Raw genomic sequence first — 20314 nt, 5'->3', positions numbered from 1 at the left:
TTTATACAACTAAAGTGTAAAGGGAGCTCACAGGCCCTTCTTGATGTCAATCAATCAAGTGACAAATGCCAAAATAGTTTTTTTCCATAACTATTTAGGGTCACAATGGCATGTGTTCTACTTGCACAGCCTCGCAATCTACCTTTTGGGCACCCCTGTGAGAAAAAATAAAAAAAAGACCATTGCGGGTGTATAGGATTTTTCTCCATCACTATCACTAAACACCTAGCCTGGTGAAACCACTCCCCCTGCTAGACAACATTTGCATTCTGCCAGCAGGGAGAGTCTGGGAACTCTCAGGCAGAGATGATGTACTCTAAGGTTGGGCGATATGCCAATGTTTTTCAATCGCCCATCGTCTGTCCAAAAATCGCCGATGGACGATATATTCGTGTCATAAAAGTAAAGTGAGAACAGCTCACTGCAGGTCGCAAAAAAGCCAGATCTACAAGCTCTCAAGGCACCGCGTCCTGCCTGTTTTTGCAGCGCCGTTCGCTACGCGTTGAGAGCTTGTAGATCAGTCTGTTTTTGCAGCGCAGCTGCGCAGCCAGGGTAACAAAATAAGTTACTGGTGGAGATGAAGTGAAGTTGGAACGGACAAGCAGCTGCAAGCCAGGCTAACATCACAACCACTGGCTGGTGACAGTGTTATTAGCCGCAGCAACATGTAGCCTGCCCATAGAGTATAAGAGCATGCCCTAGTAACTTCTCCCCGGAGAACTCTTGCCTCCCCGCGCCGGCCCCCATGCTGCTGATCCACAGGCTCTCAAGGCATCGCGCCCTGCCTGTTTTTGCAGCCCCGTTCGCTACGCGTTGAGAGCTTGTAGATCTGTCTATTTTTGCAGCTAGTGTCGGGGTTCGTTCACGTTCAAAAAAAAATAACTTAGATTACAGGCGGAGATGAAGTTCAATCAGTGGGTTGAATCAGTAGCTACACGCTAAGCTAAGCGCTAAGCTAACGATCCCCGAGCCTACACCATAGAGTATATAAAAGGAGGCTGTATATTATTAAACTTCTGGACTCCGGAGCGTAAACAACCTGTAGGCTACAGTACAGTAGCCTCCCTCGGCTCGGTCCCGGGTCCCAGCCTTTACTCTGGCTGCCAGAGTGATGCTGCGGAGTGCGGGGACTCTGGGACCATACCATTATAACGAGAGGAGGGGATTTCCACCCGGCCGCTGTTACTACTTTGCTGGCCCAAATTGATTCCGATCGTCCCGAAAAATCCTAATATTCGGCGATTGGACTCGCACATTCGCGATTGACGATAGATTCGTATCGTCACCCAACCCTAATGTACTCCGGTCCAATTCTGTCCGGAGCGATATGCGGCTGTATGAGGCCGCTAGAGGCGGGATCAACGCGAGACTTATGACATATTGAAGCGCTGCCACAGCGCAATGTAAACACAACCTAACAAGAATACTCGAAATTATTATGGAGATATCAAATGTTTGTCCCGCTGCTTCCGGGTTCATCGTTTCTGCTTGAGAGATCCCAGATGCAGGCAGGAGGAGGGAACTGGTGAACTCAATACTGCCGCAATCTGGCAGAGTCAGGTTACTAAACACCTGCCTGTAGAAGAAACAGGGATGTGCATGGGCAGAGAAACAAACCTACCTTCTATGATGTCACTGAGCATCATGAAGGTAGTGAAAGACCCACCCACCTCAGACATCAGCAGCATTATGAAAATTACAAAAATATAATTGTCCGGGTGAAAATCACCTGGGTTTAGTGTTCTAGGGTTAAAGTAATACTGTGTTCGTCGTCATTATGGAAAGCTTGCGATAAAAAAGCATGGATGTGTGGAGGCTGCTTTATTCTTTACGTTTTTGGCGACACCACTATAGCATTTTGTTTATTACAGTTTGTGTCTATACGGAAGTGTTGAAGAAAACGTAATGCTGCAGGGTCTTGCCACCTGAGATTAGACAGTTTGGAATGCAAAAACATTTTTGGTTCAATATGTACACTCTCAGGGTTAAAGTGCCATTTTACCCACCTGTGCAGATATGTCCTTCCTCAGCATGAGAGAAACACAGCTGAATGCGCTGCGACCCTGGGGCTTCTTCCCCACAATCATCCAAAAGTCGATGATGTTGTCGTACCGCTCAATGGGATATTGACTACAAAATGAAGAGACAAAAAAAGCCATGAGAGGAATGTCTGGTGTGAACGAGCAGCCAGACTTTTATGAAACATCAACCTACGTGATGGTCCTGCTTGTCCCTCCTATTACGTAGATGGTTTCGTCCACCACAACCACACTAGGAGAGGCACGTCGCTTTCTCATGGTGGGCGCGAGGTGTTCCCATCGGTCGGTCTGTGGGTCGTAGACAAACACAAACGAGGAGGACCCTTCATCCCTGAAGTCATCAGCAAGATTACCACCTGTAGATAAGACGGGAATTAACAGGATGGTGACTGTTATTGGTCTCCGTCTCATGTGCCAAAACTATAGTGAAGTAGAAGTGAGTCTATTATGGAACTAAAGAGCCATTGAGAACAGTAATAATACCTAGAACATATATCTGTCCATTGAGCACACAGGCAGCTGAATCAGTATGAGGAAGCCTGCGACGACGAGCGGTTTCTGTCCACACGGATGTTTGAGGGTCATACTTAAACATCTCGGGCCCACCTCTGATGGAACAATCCCCTATAAAAGCGAAGCGACACCAAGGGACCAGGAGGACACACAAACAAAATATTATTCATCGTCGGTGGGAGAAGGATGAATAAGTAATGACAAATGCTTTGGTCATTTTCCGTTAAACCATTAAAGGACCACTTTTCAACTTCTCTTCCTATAATTGGTCCTAAACTCATGATAAAATACCACAATTTTTTCCTACTCAGTCTGTGTCTCATAGGAAGGCTGTGGGCAGTTCAGAAACCCGTCCACCAGTGACATCATCGATGGTGAATCCAAGCTAATAGAAACGGCAGGCTTTCTTTTCCTGAAAAGTTGCAATGCAAAAGTTGAAGCCATCGTTCTCACGATAATACAAATCTAAATATATTTTAAAACAACTCTTGTTTTAAAAAAAATCTGCCTAATGATGATGTCACTGGTGGACGGGTGTCCGAACTGCCCAAAGCCCTCCTATGAGACACAGACTGAGTAGGAAAAAATGGTAGTGTTTTATCATGAACATTAGTGAGGACCACTTATATGAAGAGATTGAAAAGTGGTGAAGTGGTCCTTTAAGACCCGTGACCAGATTCTCCAAAAAGTCTTCTAAATCATGACAGTTTTCTGAAAAACATATGTTTCTATGTCAGCGATTCTCAAGCCATTTCATGTCAAGGACCACAAAAAGTATATGCGATTGGCCACCGGCCGCCATCTGAAAATATTTTGTTCCAGGGATCCCCCCCCCCCCCCCCCCCCCCCCCGAAGCAAAGATTTGAGTTAAAAATCTTCACTGTGAAAGAATATATATTCCGATTTGCACGATTTTTCAAAAATAGCAGATCTACAAGCTTGAAGCGCGGCACTCGGTGCCACACTATGAGCTTGTAGATCTGCAATGTTCCATACCGACAGCATAGATCAGTCCATCTACTGCCACCACAGCAGAGCCGTCCCAACGGTCTGGCAGACCCACAGAGTCCACAAGCTGCCAGGTGTCCGAGTTTGGGTCGTAGCGATCTACTGATTTCCACTTGTCCAACTGGCCCCTAAAGCCCCCCACTGCAAACATGGAGCCGCCCAGCATCACCAGGCCTAAGTATGGACCATGTGGGTTGGGCAAGGACAAAGAAATAAAGCGATCAGAACTGAACTGAGGACCGTGGCTTCTCCTCGGGTATCCAAGGCAACAACCCAATAGTGGTTATTCGAAAAAGGGAGAGTAGTTCGACGGTCTTACCAAAGTTCCAGCGCGCCTCATTCATGGGAGCCAGCTTCAACCATGTGCCACAGGAAGTGTCATAACGCCACATATCTCTACTGACTGAACCATCCATCAACTTTCCTCCAGCCAAATACAACATAGAGCCTATGGTGAGAGAAGATTTATATTTAGTTATGACTTGGGTTATAGTTATAGGGTTATAGGGGCAGCGGTGGCCGAACGGTTTGCGGAGCGGTCTTGTTATCGGAAGGTCGCCAGTTCGAATCCCCGGACCGGCACGCTAAAATTACCACCGCTGAAGTGCCCTTGAGCAAGGCATTGAACCCCTACCATGAAATGTTCTATGAGCAGGGTCTGGCTGTAAACAAGCATCTCGAGCTTAGTCCATTCACCCTGGGTAAACAAAGAACTTTGCTTTGCTTTGCTTCCTGCGGGTTGTCTGCCAGTTTAATGAAAGCATTTGTAATACCTTTTAAGACCATTATGAATGCAATTTAAGACTTAATTGCATTAAATCCTGGTAAATATAATTATTTTGTATTAACATGTCACTGAGCTATCAGTAATTCAAAATAATAATTTCACTGCTCCCACTATCATGTTGTTTTGAGGAGAAGGGGCTACTGCCTGCCAATCACGTTCACACATTCATCCCTGGCTGTAGTGGTTTGGGGTTTCTGTGCAACGCTGCCCCTTGTTTTATTCATGATGACAGTAAAACCAGGTTCTGGAGTCTGTAAAACCAATCTAAGTGTGGCAGCATGCTTATATACATCCAGTATTGAATGACAGTTTGAAAAGCTTCAGAAATGAACCATCACACATTCAACCATTGCATTTGGTGCTTCAGTGTTAATATTGCTACCGTTCAATTCAGGGGGAAAACTATATCTTAAGATGGTTGACTTCTACTCCAGTTGATCTGAAGGCACTTCTCACCTGAAGCCACCAGACCAGGACTCCATACAGCAAACGGCAGAGATCCCAGAGTCTTCCACTGATCGGCCAAGGGATCAAGGGTCTGAATGCTGCAACATGGCTTCTCACCATCCCATCCCCCCAACATCAGGATCACTTCACGCGAGTCTGTACAGAAGAAGACAAACACAGAAGTCAGTAGAGAAACATAATGAGCATGTGGAATGTTTTATGATCGCACACATCAACAGTCAGAGGTGTAACACTCAAAGTGTAATTGTGTACCATGTATAAAGGGCACCTACGGACGGCTACAATTCGAAACTGGCCCCCGTAAAATCTGAATCCCCCCTCACTGTATGTTTCTTTTCCCTTTGTACCTCCTATGATGATTTCCTGTTTTGACTATATAGTTGTGTATATTTGTGTCTCTGAATGTTTTGATGAATTGAAAATGGTGGGCCCTATTGTAAACAAGTGTAATGCTTTATGGTGTCGTCCACTCACAGTTAACAGTTTTTGTATTGAGTTGTACTGTTAATAAATCAATCAATAACACTTGAAAAGTCATAGTGAAGTCAGAATAAATCCAAGCGCAACATTCTAAATCAAAGCTCGAATTGTAAAACAAATAACGATTCAATAATGATTATGAGGCTCAAATGGCTAACTGAACTCTTTTTTATTGCAAGGTATGTTCTCACATTTGAATAATTAATTTGTCTCTGAACTGGAAATCCTCCAGCATGGGTTACATTACAACAAGCATGGCAGTGTACCTGTGAGTGTGGACCTGCGTGGTCTGTGGTTGGCCTTAGAGATGAGCCTCTGGCAGACCTCGGATTCATAATCACCCAGAAATGCAGTCACCTCAATATAGGTGGGGTTGATGAAAGCCAGACGGACATGCTCTATCACCTTGAAGAACAAACAGAACACTCATTATTTACTAGTCCCTCTAACTGCAACATTTAAAAAGGTAGGGTAAGTGGGTTTTTTGGGTTAAAATAAGTGTTTAAAAGCTCTATATTATGATAGTACTCATTGTAGACTAGTGTTCAGTAACAGGAGTCTCCATTTCTCTCCAGCTTTCTATTAAACAGAAAATGCATTTTGAGGTCAGGATACCAATTGTATCCAATCTGGATAGAGAACGCAGTCAGGATATTACCTATAAGGAATGGATATAATTGTGTCACCTACCTGAAAATATATTTTGTTTATTAAAGAGTAGGCATGTAACGATATATTGTATATCGATATATGTCGATATTAATCCTGATGATATGAATCGATTTATTGAAATAAAAAAATCGATTTAACTTTTTTTATAGGGGGACTAGTGAATTATGGTGTGTGATGTGAAATGTGAGCTTTAGTCATATTCCATCATATTCAAGTGCTTTTGGAGAGAAGTCACTTTCAGTAGTAGAGCACTGTAGAGGGGAGCTGTGTGTGTCTGTGCCCAGGTGATGGTCGTTGATGCTCATCAAGGATGAGCAAGGATGTTTCTGCACTGTCAAAAGTAATGCTATTTCTTTTACATTCTGCACTGTCAAAAGTAATGCTATTTCTTTTACATTCTGCACTGTCAAAAGTAATGCTATTTCTTTTGCAATGTAGTTAAATAAAAAATGTGAAGAAAGCTTGGGGGGGATATATATATAATAAATTATATAAAATTAAAATAAACGGCATTTTTTCTGGAAAATATTTGTTGTTTAAAATATCGTGAATAATCGTATTGTGAACCTCATATCGTGATACGAATCGTATCGTGAGTTGAGTGAATCATTACATGCCTATTAAAGAGGGGACCCCTGTTGAACAGGGGTCAAAATGCATTTTGTTAAAAGGTTAACTCACTATATTCTGATGTTACCATCAGAATGTAGCGTTGACCAAAAACAATGTCACTTACTCTACCTTTAAAAGGTTGTGTAAGGTCACATTCCCACCTAATACTTCGGTAGACTCGATGCGAATGGGAGGAGAATTGGGACTTCTTGCATATTTAATTTGCTGCGGTTTGCCTTCACACTGTCATCCGCAGCTATTGGAAACGCAGCAGGGGGGGACCTTTATCAATGTGTTCCATTCATAAACTATAGCCTACACAGTGAAATATATGGTGATCAAAATTATACTCATAACGTGCATGTGTCGTGCCGTCTGGGACTGGACCCCTCTCTCTCTCTCTCCCCGCACGCAGCCACGCACTGTTCTTTTGGGCATGGAAGGAAGTAGAACAGCGCTGAGCGCACTGATATAAGTGCAGCAACAGCAGCGCAAAATGTTTACAAGTTTATTGAGATGAAAGTCCCTACTCACCAGTCACACAGTGACAGCACGCCATGTTTACGGCACGCACAGACAGAATATTCTGTAGTGTAGGCTATAATACACTGCAGTGTTTTTATGTGTTTCCTTAAGCAATTTCGATCAGGGCTTCAGTATCCTCATTCGACCACGTCTATCCACGGTAACGGGACATCTTTGCGCTGCGTAAAATATGCCTTCTCCGTCTCCAACTGTGTTCAGCTCCTCACCCGCCACATTGTTTGCTTCATTTCCTTTATTTACTGCGGATTGCATTCACACCTGCACCGAATCGTAATCAAGTGCGATTGGAAGCGAAACGAAACCCCCGTTTTTGCTCGGAGTAGAATGTGGTTCTTTGATACGCATTAGGATTCAAATGAGCCTTCACACCTGCCAAACGAAGTGCACTTTCTGACAATGCGCAGCAGGATTTTAATCGCAGCAAAGCTTTCTAGTGTGAATGTCACCTAAGTGATGTTAATCAGTAGACACACTGAGAAGGAACTGACCTGATCAAAGCTCCTACATCGTCGGTCACCAGTGAAAGGGGGATGGTTCAACCACAACATGGCAGCCTCAAGCACCGCCTCCTCCTTGGACACATTGAGATCATCACTGGCAAGAACGTCCGTCAGTTTGTCCACAGAGAGAGAGAGGTACTCTTCCTATTGGCATAAACAAATACAGTAGATTAGAATATACATTATTTATTACCAGTCTGTGCTCTCGTAGTTTTCTCCTCCTAACACATGCTCACTGCACAGTGACCAAGTTGTTGTGATGACAGTTTGCATAGTATTAACCCATTGTGGGCGGGAACCCCTTTTGGTGTTAGCATTATGTTATGCTTTAGCTATTGAAAAAGCGGATCTACAAGCTCATAGCGCGCCACCGAGTGGCGCACTATGAACTTGTAGATCTGCTATTTTTGAAAAATCGTGAAAATGTAGCACAAAACTTTGAATATATATTCTTTCAGAGCGAACATTTTTAACTCAAAGCTTTGCTTCTGGGAGGGTTCCTGGAAAAACATATTTTCAGATGGGAGTCGGCGGCCAAATACATATAATTTTCGGCGTCCTTGACATGAAATATTGAGAACCACTGATAGAAACATGAGTTTTTTCAGAAAATAGACATTTTTAAAATGTCGACGTCAGGCCTAAATGGGTTAATACAACTTGGAGTCATAGCCCGCCGATTACTTAATGATATTTTGACATAATATGTAGATTTGAATTATGAAAAAACAAGGACACCACGTTGAATGTTGTTGAAATTCTGGACACATAAGCTGCCTTATTGCAGACACAGATGTCGTTAATGAAGGGGGGGGGGGGGGGGGGGGAGCCAGACACATGTAATCAATCTGTCTCTACGGTACGGTATATGCATTGCTCGGTGTCTGACCTGATGGTAGACGACACTGAAGCGTTCCAGAATGTAGTCCATGCTGTGTTTCATCAACAGCTTACAGGAGTGCTGCTCAGCAAAGCTGTGAATTCCTACACAGTTCTTTACGTCCATGTGACGCTCCTTGGCAAGAATCTCTGTCATTTTGTCTTCTGAGAGAGAGAGGAACTCTTCCTATTGGCATGAAATACAGGAGATTAGATGATACATCAGTTGCCATTCTGTTCCCAATGCTTCCTGAAGTAACCTTTTCTCCTCTCAAGTGCTCACTAGTGACAGGTGAGAATGACAATGACGACAGGTGACAGTAGCTAGTTAATATTCATAGTCAAATAATGTAATATCGATCTTTAAAATGTACGTATGCAACCTTCAATGCCTGACCTGTTGGTAGACGACACCGAAGTGTTCCAGGATGTAGTCCATGCTGAGTTTCATCAACATGTTACAGGACTGCAGCTCACCAAAGCAGTGAATTCTTACACAGTTCTTTACGTCCATGTGCCGCTCCATGTAATGACAGCAGGCCTCTTCAACAGCTGTGACACCCAGCAGGTTTGCGGCTGCTAGCAGGGCCTATATTATTATTTTTTATTTTTTTTAAAGGATGAAACTGTTAAATATATGGTCTGTTTTGGCTAATACATTATTTTGATTATCAGTACTGGTCATTGACATTTCTTTGTATATTTCAGTCATGTCAAATTTGACCTGTTCAATGTGTGTTCTCTTGACTTAAGCCTTAACGCATATTTATATGTTCCAATGTCCAATTACAAAATCACATCTAAATCTTAATCACAATTACTGTATGACAATGAATCGTCAACTACAAGTTCATGATCGGGACAGTCCTAGTCATAATGTCAATGAAGACAATGGACACAATGAATAAGGTGTACGATAATCCATTATTACCTGTACACTTTCTGAGGAGATGACCACCTGTGAAGTGTAGGCATATCCCACCAACAGGTCAATCTCCTGAGGTTCTACAGCACTCATGTCAACCTTCTCCTGCCTGGACTCCATCATGCCAGTTGTAAACATCGCCTGTTCAGGTTCAAAAAGGTGAAATATTGGCTTACTGGCAATATTGGCAGAATGGTACAGTAACCAGTGTTGTTTTTGGCAGCACATTTTGATTTTAGTCATAGTCTATTCAATAGTTTATTTAGTTTCAGTCAGATTTTAGTCACCTGGAATGTTTTAGTGTTAGTCTAGTTTTAGTCGACTAAATATCATAAGATTTTAGTCAACTAAATCTACAGTTGATTTAGTCGACTAAAATGTATTTTGGCGGGCTTTGATGCCGTCGTAATGACTGTTTTTACACTTGCTGAAAATAGTAGTAGTAGTAATAGTAGTTTTTATTTGTCGACGAAATTGTCAGTATATTTAGTCTTAGTTTTAGTCATCATAGCTTAGTTTTCATTTAGTTGTCAGTGAAAAAAGGCAGTCAACGTTTTCGTAGTCGTTTTCCGTCTTAGTTTTAGTCGACGAAATCAACACTGACGGTCGGTAACATGATGTAAAGTTGAGGACGTGCGTTTAACCTCAAAGTAAGAGCTGAAGGAGGCCAGTACGGTACGATGACAGGGGAAGTGCTTTCCTCCAGAGCACAGGATCACATCACACAAAGTGTTGTGTAGACGGAGCTTGTTGAGCTTCTCCAACATCTGGTTGGGATGCGTCTTCTCCGTGAACACAAAGCGGTCACTCTCCACCGAGGATGGAGGGACCCTGGAGGCATCCATAGGACAGGGAGCCAAAGTGCCATCAGCTGGAATCATTTCAGCCATGACTCTCTCTCTCTCTCTCTTTACACCAACCTATAGGACGGACTATAGGGAAAGGGATGAAATGGTCAGCGATCATTTCTAAGAAAGCCCATGGAGAGAAATTACATAATTAATTAGTACTTGGATGTAAAAGTAACAATACCATATTGTGGAAATAAAATATTCAGTTTTTTTTTTACAAGTAAAACATCCTTGTTCATTCAATGAAAATATATTTAGAGGGGCCAAAAGTAAAAGTAGTCATTGTGCAGAATGTCCCATTTCACACAGCAGCTAGTTTAAATATATTTAGCAGGACCAAGAATGAATCGCTGCTGGTTCCAACTGGTGCTACACATTTCATTTACTGTTTTTATGTAATGAAAAATATGTGAGAATGCAGAAGGTACGGACTGTAAAATAAAAAAATCCCCAAACCCCAATAACAGTTGCACAATATTCAATATAGTCACAGTACAAACATTCACCTTAAAATAAGTCACATCAGTTGTCAACTTCAAAACTATTCCTTTTATGTAGGCCTATAGCACAAACTATGACACATATTACATAACATTGCATAATTTCACAACATCACATAATCATATTCATAACCCATCACATAGCATAACATAGGCTACAGTCGAACCACGTAACTCCCATTTTGGGGTTTTTTATGATTATTGATTTGCTTCATAAATCAATGCTATTGAACACCCGGCCTGTACGTCGTGTGTTGGTTCTAAAAAAATGGAACCAATGAAAAGTATTAAAAAGTGCTTTGGAACAAAACCTCTTAAGTCCATTTGGACCGCTCTGTCTGCTAAAGCAACTAACCCCACCCCCTGCGCTCCCCCTCTCATGCAAGTAGCCTAAATGACAAAATATATAACGTCAAAGATACCAACTTTAATATGAGGCAGCTCACTCCAAACGAACTTAGTAGCTAAATATGCATCACTCATCATGGCTTCTAACCCTGCTGCCTGCAGCTAGTAGAAACAGGCCCCAAGCTAAATGCTAACTTAACTGCTAACTCACTCCACACAAGGCACAACACAAACATACATAATCCCATAATACATTTCCCACAGCATATGCATTCCCAGTATAACCACCTCACCTGCTAAATAGATGAGAAATCACTGAATTAAGTACTTCTTCAAGTACCACAACACTGCTACTGCAGCATGCATGCATGTGCTTTCAATGAAGTTGATTATGGCCAGGTAGGGAGCTCCATAACCTAGCGTCACCAGGCTTTCCACAATCACATACTACCAGTGTTGCCATGTCTGCTTATAATAATAAGCCATGTCTCTCTTTAGAAGGAGAAGAAAGAAATGGTCAGCCATGGTTTGCACATTTATGTTTAATGAACACATAATATAATGATGCCGGTGCACTGTTAAAAAAGAAAACAAAAAAATGAAACTAGAAAATAGAGACTCTGCTATGGTTAAAAGGACTACAACATGCAAACTATTTTAATATTTAATATCATATTGTTTATGTCCCTCAGACGTGTTTCTGATGGTTTGAGCCTAAATCACCACTCTGATATAACCATGTAATTTCTGTCTGGCTTCTAAAGCAGTTTTAACTGCAGTAACACAATGTCCTGATGTGGTGGGGGCGCTGTGTATGCAAATTATTTTCTCCGCCACACCCACAGCCCCGCTACTCCCCTCCCACATCTTTTGACTCATTATAATAAGACCCGGCCACCCCCTCCCAGTCTCCAAAGATGCAATACCAAGCCCCCAGTGTGGCTCTCCAATGTTGAAGCACTAGGCCCTACTGGTTAGAGCGTGAACTGCAGGCGGACCCGTGGATTTATGACGAGGAAACCTGTGCAGCTGGGGTTTAACATTGAGCGCACGTTTGCACTTCTTGACCACCAAAATTTGGTGGTCAACTCAAATGCGGAAGTAGAGGGTTCTTCCGGGTGCTTCAACACGCCACTGAGCAACTTCCATTCAGTATTTTAGCCATGACGTGAGCGCCCCCTCCAGAGATACTTCCGGGTCCTACTTTTGTGTCGCTTTTGTGTCCCCATAGAGTTATACTGTGACGCTCCGTCGGACTAAATCTGAGACGAAAACAACCACGAAAGTCTCATTTTACCGCTTTCCTCGCAAAAACAAAGCTGCTGCTCTCCCAAATCTGGCTGTGACAGGCCGTCTGCCCCACACGGAATACTATCGCCATTTTATTTAATTGTGTCAACTAAATCCTCATTAATGCTAACTAGATTCAAACCCAGACTGTTACCACCTTCAATAATAATGATAATAATAGTCTTTATTGTCTCCACATCATATATTTTCTTTGTCAGGGACACTTGTACAAAACATTAATAATTCTACTCGAGTTGGAAGCATTACGACCCATTTGAACCCTCAATGGCTTCCTTTCTGAAAAATAACGTAATTGTAAAAAGATTCACACGTTTAGATATTCTATTTATCAGTTGGCCTGTTCTGAGACCAAAATAAAAACATGAAAACCCAAATATAGAAAGCCTGATTGTTCATGAGTTTTCTCCGACGGGTGGCTGGCATCTACAGTACCTTAGAGATAGGGTGAGAAGTTCAGTCACACGGGAGAGAGTAGAGCCGCTGCTCCTTCACCTGGAAAGGAGCCAGGTTCGGGCATCTGTTTAGGATGCCTCTCGGCTGTCTCCCTAGGCCCTAGGGAGACAGCCGAGAGGCATCCTAAACAGAGACCTCCCCAGGGCAGACCAAGGTGCAGATGGAAGGATTACATCGACTCACTGGCCTTGGAACGTCTCGGGATCCCCCAGGAGGAAGTCTGCGGAGAGGGAAGTCTGCGGAGCTCTCTGGTGGAGTTGTTGCCCCCGCGACCCGACTACGGATAAGCGGTTGAAGATGGATGGATGGATGGATGGATGATTGTTCAAAATGGGGTATTTTTGGGGATAAGACCCAAAAGGAGAGCCCCAAAAAACACACAAACAAATTGGAAAAGTTGAAGAAAATCACACCTCTGCTCTATGAGGTAAGGCAGCATCCACCTGTGAGCTTTGTTTCTATGGGGGTCTATTTCATTCCATTCTCTGCAAATCTAGTTGGCAAATCATTCATTATGCCTCGTGCTTACAGGGACTGAATTAAACGAGACCGAACCGTGACACTATATGCTTAAATATAAATGCTCTATACATTTATGCTAAATATAGGCTATATTTATTCAATCCAATAGTTATATTTATTTAGTCAAACAGTGAACTCTTGTACAACAATCACCTAAATTAAAATACAGTTTTGCATGTGTAAGTGTAAGTTTTACAGAGGTAATACAAATACAATAGTAGACAATAAGGTTTAATAATAAGAAATATTTTATTGGAAAGCTACAGTCAAGTGAAATGTTGGTGGAATGTGTTCACAGAACAAAACAAGATGTAACAACATAATAAAAACGTTAAAAAACTACAAAAAATAATAGATACCAAAATAGAAATAAAGGGCCTGGGCCGGCTTAGCGGTCTAGGCACCTTGGCTGGTAAGCCCGCATGACAGTGTGTCGCAGGTTCGATCCCGAACTTTGATGTGTGTCTAACCGCGATCTCTCTCCCCGTTTCCTGTCTACCTACTGTGATCTATCAATAAAGGCAAAAAAAGCCCCAAAAATATCTTAAAGGGAAAAAAAGAAATAAAGATAAAGTAGCCTACTGAGAAACTTGGGACTGCAGCTCTGATAAACCTCTTAATCCATTGAGACCTGGAACGCATCCATGTCACGTTAGCGTTTAACCACATTAACCATTAAGAAAGGAAATGTATGCACAGCAAAATGTCAAATGTGCTAGAGCAGAAGATACTTTATCAGCAAATATGCAGCTGTACTATATCCCGCACATCAATAATCGCTTGTACATTATCCAGGTAACAACTAAATGTAAAAAATATAAAAGAATAAACCTGAGACAATATAATAAGATAATGAAGAAAAACATGATATGATGAAAAATAATGTTAAAGTATTGATGGGACGACGGCAGGTCTGATATGATACACCCCTTAAGAACGGTAATCTATTTAGCAGCAGTGTGCACCAAATCTGCAAGAACAGAAGGCACACCTTTTATTTATCAGTAATCGTGCACGCATACATTATGCATGTAGCCTATAGGCTACATAAAACGATCACTTGTCCACCACAGATGACAAGATGTAAAATAAAATAAGACTTAAAAGAAGGGAAAAAAAGAACCCTGTATAACTATTGTGTGTCTCTTCAGCCTTTCCATTGTAATCCCCGGCGGTGACAGCTGAGCCTGGCAGACCTCTATCGCGAGCTCCCCTGAACCACTTGGAGAGAGCCTGCTCTGCATCCTTCTCGTCGATGCCTTGAGTGACGGCATTGTTCTTTAGTGCCCCTAAAATAAATAGGAGAGAGAATGGTGATATTGCGCTAATTTGTCTAAAAGCGCCAAATTTTGCACAGATGTAGCCCAGGGCACGCTCTAATTATTATGATTAGGATTATATGGATCCCGAGCGGGCGACCTTCGGGGGTAGACCTTTGGGGTTGCAGTCTACATGTTACGTAGACTGCAATTCTAGTGCTGTCTACGTAACATGCTATAAGTCTGTTTAAAATGCTATCGAAGTCTACATAAAGTGCTATCTAAGGGCCTATAGGGCAAGTGCTACGGGCCATGGTGGCGTCTGAAAAGGTGGGTTTTCAGACTACGGCGAAAGATATGGTACTTAAAGCATAATTACATTTAGAAAATGTTGCCTTATAGGCCTATAGGTTGTCAATGGTGGCCATATAGAGCGTTGCAGTCCCCAAGATGGTGTCGTCCCCTTTCATGACGACGCCAGGCCCAGGAAATAATTCCCAATGCATTTTTCACATAGACATTTCAAAAAGTATTTATTTAAAGACGGTTACACCGCGGACAAAGCCAACTCGAGTTGTGACAAATCATGACAACAAACACAATGTTTTGGGCCGAACAAATAATTGGAAAGAAGAAAAAAACTGAAGGTTTCTCTTCTTTGTAATTATTTGTATGGTCCAAAATATTGTGTTTTGACAAGAGTTGACTTTGTACAAGGCTTAAAAGGTCTTTAAATAAATACTTTTTGAAATGTCTATGAGGAAAATGAACAGAGAATCATTTCCTGGGCCCTGGTAGGCCGGGGCGGGACTGCGACACTCTATAGCTAAATCATTAGAGCACATGCCCTGGGCTACATGCATGTGCATATCAAATGTTTTGCCAATTAAAGATGTAATGCCGTCATCCACCCACCCCTAAAACATGATAATCAGGTATTATGATTATACTAGGAGGAAGATTTTCTCCAGAAAAGTGTAGGCCTACAGAAAGTGTTAAAATGACGTTTCTATGTGGCCACACCCACCAGTTAAGACATTAAGCCACCTGAACTGAAGCCGCGCCCACAACCGTAGAGGATTTGAGTGTGTCACTAAAGTGGTGTATTTCAATTGGGCCTTTTGACTTCAGCTTTCAAACCGCAACATTTTTACTAACATTATACTATACTTTATCTTAAGTCAGATAAAGGAAAAGTTGCATTGAGCAATGTAAAACTCATATTTACCGTATACAACATCAAAAAGACGCAGGTCTCGGAAACTCCTCTTGCCTTGATGTCCAAAAAGGTTGTACTGGTGTGCCAATTCCTGTGAGAGGAGAAACGCCATCATTCGTCTGGTAGCATCATCCAGTGAAGTAGTGAGTGAACTACCTCCTTTGTCTCCAACCATGGCAACCTGGGTGGGTGTATGGTAAAAGTTACAGGAAGGAAAAGCCACATTCAGTGAAACAGCCAAGATATCAGTTGTCATTCTATCGTTAACCCACTTTTGCACCTACGGTGTTCTATAACTCTGTTCTACAGCATTTGAATCAATTCGTTTACCCTGCTATGCTTTCCCAAGACCACCCTCCTCCAAAATGGCACTTCAGCCCTCTGTCACCTTCACCCAGTAATACCACAGCACCAGACGTACATGTCTTGTCGCTGCCCGCACTAGCTCCATTTCCCCCACAAATAATACAATACAAGCACATTTTCCAATGTGAATAACAGATTCAAACTTACAACTGCAGACATGAACACCGAGTCACGAAGCTTCTCGTTCATGGAATGGACATCGTCGCTCGTGTTCAGTGGGAAGACCGCACCTACGGGTGGCTCCAGCAACGGCCCATCCTGTTTCTGTGCCCCTCGCTGCTGCTTCAGCAGCCGGTTTAACATTACACCTTGTAGTCGCAGGGTTTCGCCATTCTTCTCCAGGAGACCTAGAATTATTTTGAGCCTTGTTTCACACATGCATTGAGGGCCACTGGGACTGCTCGCACTCGGGTGGCTCACTCCGTCCCTCTGTGTATCTTTGGGTGCGTCCAGGCCACACTGCACTAAAACATGCAACAGTTCGGACAAGGCCCTCTGAGAAATATTGTGACCTGCCGACCAATCGGTCAATTTTGATTTAGTCTCACTACAGGGATCCAATACTTCAACAGCAAACTCTGATTCAGCCTGGTCATCGTTTTCTTCATTGGAGTCATAGATCTCAAAATCTGATTCTTGGTCACTTTCACTGTGAACGGCCTGTGACTCAGACTCTTCATTAGGATTCCTAACAATCTCACTGTCAAAAGAAGACACACTGTTCTGGTCAAAATCGGTGTCTTGCCAAAAACATGTGTGCTCTGCAACTCTGGCATGACTGTGTCTTTGTTTGGTCTGAAAGCTACCATAGGAATCCATGTCTCCCACAATCTGTAACAGTAACACACATAAATGGTGGTGCTTAGACATCATTTATACTTGATTGTTTAAGAAATTGTACCCCAAAAAAAGCAATGCTAGGACTATTTAAATTAAAATAAAATAAAACTCAGGTAATATTTGGATTGATGGTACATTCATTGGGTAAAATAGTTAAAGAACTCTATACTCCAACAGGAAACATTCCAACATCTTTATGGCCTATGTTAATGTCCACCATGGCAAATTTTACACACACACACTAATAGACAGATAGTAAGAGCTTTAAGTTACAAAAAAAGGCTAGAGAGAATGCATGGTGATATTGCGCTAATTTGTCTAAAAGCGCCAAATTTTGCACAGATACAGCCCAAGGCATGCTCTAAATATTATGATGATATGGCGCCCAAGCTAAATAACACCAAATGCAATGCCATATTAAGTTACTTACCTTACCGTAAATTTGCTTTTGAATATCCAAGGATTAAGAGACTATACAGATGTGTTTTCCAGCAGACAAAATGTTCTGTGTGTTGAGACAGCAGTGGGGTTTCTCTCTTAACTGAAGCTCTGGACTGCCATTGGTCAGTGTCTGGTTTGTCGGAAATAAGGGCTACGGATTGGCTTCTTCTCTCACACACACACACACACACACACACGTGTGGGTGTGTGGGGGGGGGGGGGCAGGGACGGATTAACCCCACAAGGGCCCCTGGGCCGGTACATTCTTTCGGGCCCCCCTATTGCGTGTGCGCGCCAAATTTTGGAGGTTTTTTGTGTTTTTATTAAAGAAATTACCTAAATTTAACAAAATCAATGGCCAATGAAGGTCCCCAGGAGCTTTTTTCAGGGCCTCAAACCCATTACAGGGCTTTACATTTTCCCAGAAGGGCCCCTGAGAGCCGAGGGCCTCTGGGCCATGGCCCCATTGGCCCAATGGCTAATTTGGCCCTGGGGGGGGGGGGGGGCATGGTTTACCATTTGAATAAGGCCTAACTGTATGGCTTTTATCTGAATGGTGATGATGACAAAGAAACACCTTGTAGGCCATTCAACAACAGAGTGGTGGGACACTCAACTGAATTTGGATAACTAGGCCTATACCAGTCTCCCACCCATTCACAGGCAATTCATCTTGGGATGTGTGAATGCGCCAGTTTAGTTTTAAAAATAGTTCCATTTTCAGAACTTTACTAATATATATAACTTGTTAAATCATAATCACATAATAAGCTTTACAAAACTTGACATTATTTATAAAATAACGGACCAATTAACTTTTGGGTGTGTTCACTTCAATTTACAATTTAGGCATTTAGCAGACGCTCTTAATCCAGAGCGATTTACATTAGGCAAGAACAAAAGCATGGGAATACATCACATATATAAAATGCATTTATCATGAAACATGCGTAAGCTAAGAACGTAACTAGAACATATCTATAGAATGACACTATACATATAAACTATACCTATATACTATGCTATACATCAAGTACCACAGACGAAAAACAGTCTAAGTCCAAATTTCAGACTTCATTTATATATTATGGATCAATAATGTGGACTTACTGTTATTCGTCTGTGGTACTCATTATGTACTATGAAGTGCTATGACTACATACAATGCAATTATTGTGCTGTCTACATGACATGCTAGAAGTCTGTTTGACTTCAGGTCATCTATTATCTATCTAGCTAAAAACAGTTACATATATGCACAAACAAAGCAAACCAAAGTCGATTAATACATGTCTGATTATTTCTGTGTCTTTAAAGTCTGGGAAAGGTCTTTCTTTGTTCAAAGCAACTTTTCAATAAGGATATAGACAGAGGTGTACGTGCTGCATCACGAAGAGAAGATTTAATGCATTGCATTTTTATTTTCACTCCTTTCTAAGCACTTTGGTCCATTCATTCATACTTTGGGAGGTGACGCTGTGAACAGTCAACGCCAGCATTGTCCACATTAACACACCAACGCTGGCAAGCTAACACCGACCGACTCATTCGAGGCAATGTGGGCTTCAGTGTCTTGCCCAAGGACACTTCGACATGTGGACAGGAGGAGCTTAGATTTGAACCACCGTCCCACGGATCATTGGACGACCTGCTATACCTCCTGAGCCACAGCCACCTCAGAAATGTATGCAGAGACGTGCGTTTCCAAACTTCCAGTTATACAAAATATATTAGTTTTGTTTTATTCATAACTCACAGCAGAATAAAGATCAGGTTAGAAGAGCCTATACACATTTATTTATCAGCTACGAAAGGTTATTTAATTAAAATCACTTCATTACTAAACCAATCAATATGAAAAGGGATTACGAATATGACAGTTAGGGGCCTATATTATACGATACCATACCAGGTAGCAGGGGTTTTAAACGAAACAGCCTACCACCCGTGACCAACCCACCTCTCGGACTACTATCTGAACCACCTGCTATACTGGCACAGCTGGGGCCAAATGTACACGGTTCTGAGGAACTACTATTAAATCACCATTTAATCACTAAACAGCTGGTTTGCACAACCAAAATAAATAAAACAAATAACCAAAATAATAGGGGCAAAAACAGCAGAGGCACAGAGCTCCTCCTCAAATTCCCACTGTCAATGCCTGTCCATCAATGAGTCTCTTGCACCTAAACCCGACACACCACCAGGCAACCACAACAAGCCAGCCAGCTACTCTGATGGCCCGGGTGTGGCTCCCCTTTATTCAGTCAGCAGCCACGGGTGTGGCTCCCCTTTATTCAGTCAGCAGCCAGGTGTCACAGCTGTCCTGAATATGGGTGATTGGGGAGTCACATCACAGGTCTAGGAAAGCTCAACTCACTACATATGCAAAGGCCATGAAATGTATCTACATGTTCCACACCTCAATACTGTTGGGGCCGTTCACCACATGTCACATTACTGGAAGGAATACATGCAAATTGGTTGGTCCATCCATTCAGCAACAGGGTTAAACAATACACACATTCTCACCTGTCTATTAACAATGGGACGAGCAAACCCCAAAACTTTCCACAACATTCACATACAGAGTTGCAACCCCTACAACCAGAAATAAACTAAACTGCACTGTAAACTGCACTGGCGTATTTAAAGAGGTTGTAAGTGCTTTGTCTTGTTAAAATAAGTGTTAAATAGCTCCATATTCCAACAGTAATATCACAGACAAATATTGCGTCTTTGTTCATGAGCAGCCGGGATCTCCGTTTTTCC

At 42.3% G+C, this 20314-nt stretch overlaps 1 protein-coding gene across 5 annotated transcripts in view; it reads right to left on the bottom strand.

Annotated features, from left to right (window-relative positions):
- Positions 1-20314, bottom strand: part of LOC306928416 (kelch-like protein 23) — a 375750-nt gene that overhangs the window by 1151 nt on the left and 354285 nt on the right. The window contains exons 1-13 of one of the 5 annotated variants that reach the window (XM_079508495.1): positions 11422-11563; positions 10074-10361; positions 9436-9570; positions 8902-9093; positions 8515-8691; positions 7614-7769; positions 5562-5700; positions 4804-4950; positions 3880-4008; positions 3549-3734; positions 2523-2663; positions 2215-2395; positions 2007-2130 (exon numbers count right to left, since the gene is read on the bottom strand). In XM_079508495.1, coding sequence (XP_079364621.1) covers positions 2007-2130; positions 2215-2395; positions 2523-2663; positions 3549-3734; positions 3880-4008; positions 4804-4950; positions 5562-5700; positions 7614-7769; positions 8515-8691; positions 8902-9093; positions 9436-9570; positions 10074-10319 — 1953 coding nt within the window. In that variant the 5' untranslated portion in view covers positions 10320-10361; positions 11422-11563. Of the gene's footprint in view, positions 1-2006; positions 2131-2214; positions 2396-2522; positions 2664-3548; positions 3735-3879; positions 4009-4803; positions 4951-5561; positions 5701-7613; positions 7770-8514; positions 8692-8901; positions 9094-9435; positions 9571-10073; positions 10362-11206; positions 11225-11421; positions 11564-20314 lie in introns of those variants that run through there. The other 4 variants (XM_079508497.1, XM_079508496.1, XM_079508498.1 and 1 more) reach the window with 4 other exon arrangements.

Source organism: Electrona antarctica (assembly GCF_951216825.1).
Source record: "Electrona antarctica genome assembly, chromosome: 8".
In the NCBI taxonomy this organism is placed as follows: domain Eukaryota; kingdom Metazoa; phylum Chordata; class Actinopteri; order Myctophiformes; family Myctophidae; genus Electrona; species Electrona antarctica.
The sequence above is the reverse complement of the archived record's forward strand: the minus strand, read 5'-3'. Positions and strand labels throughout refer to the sequence as shown.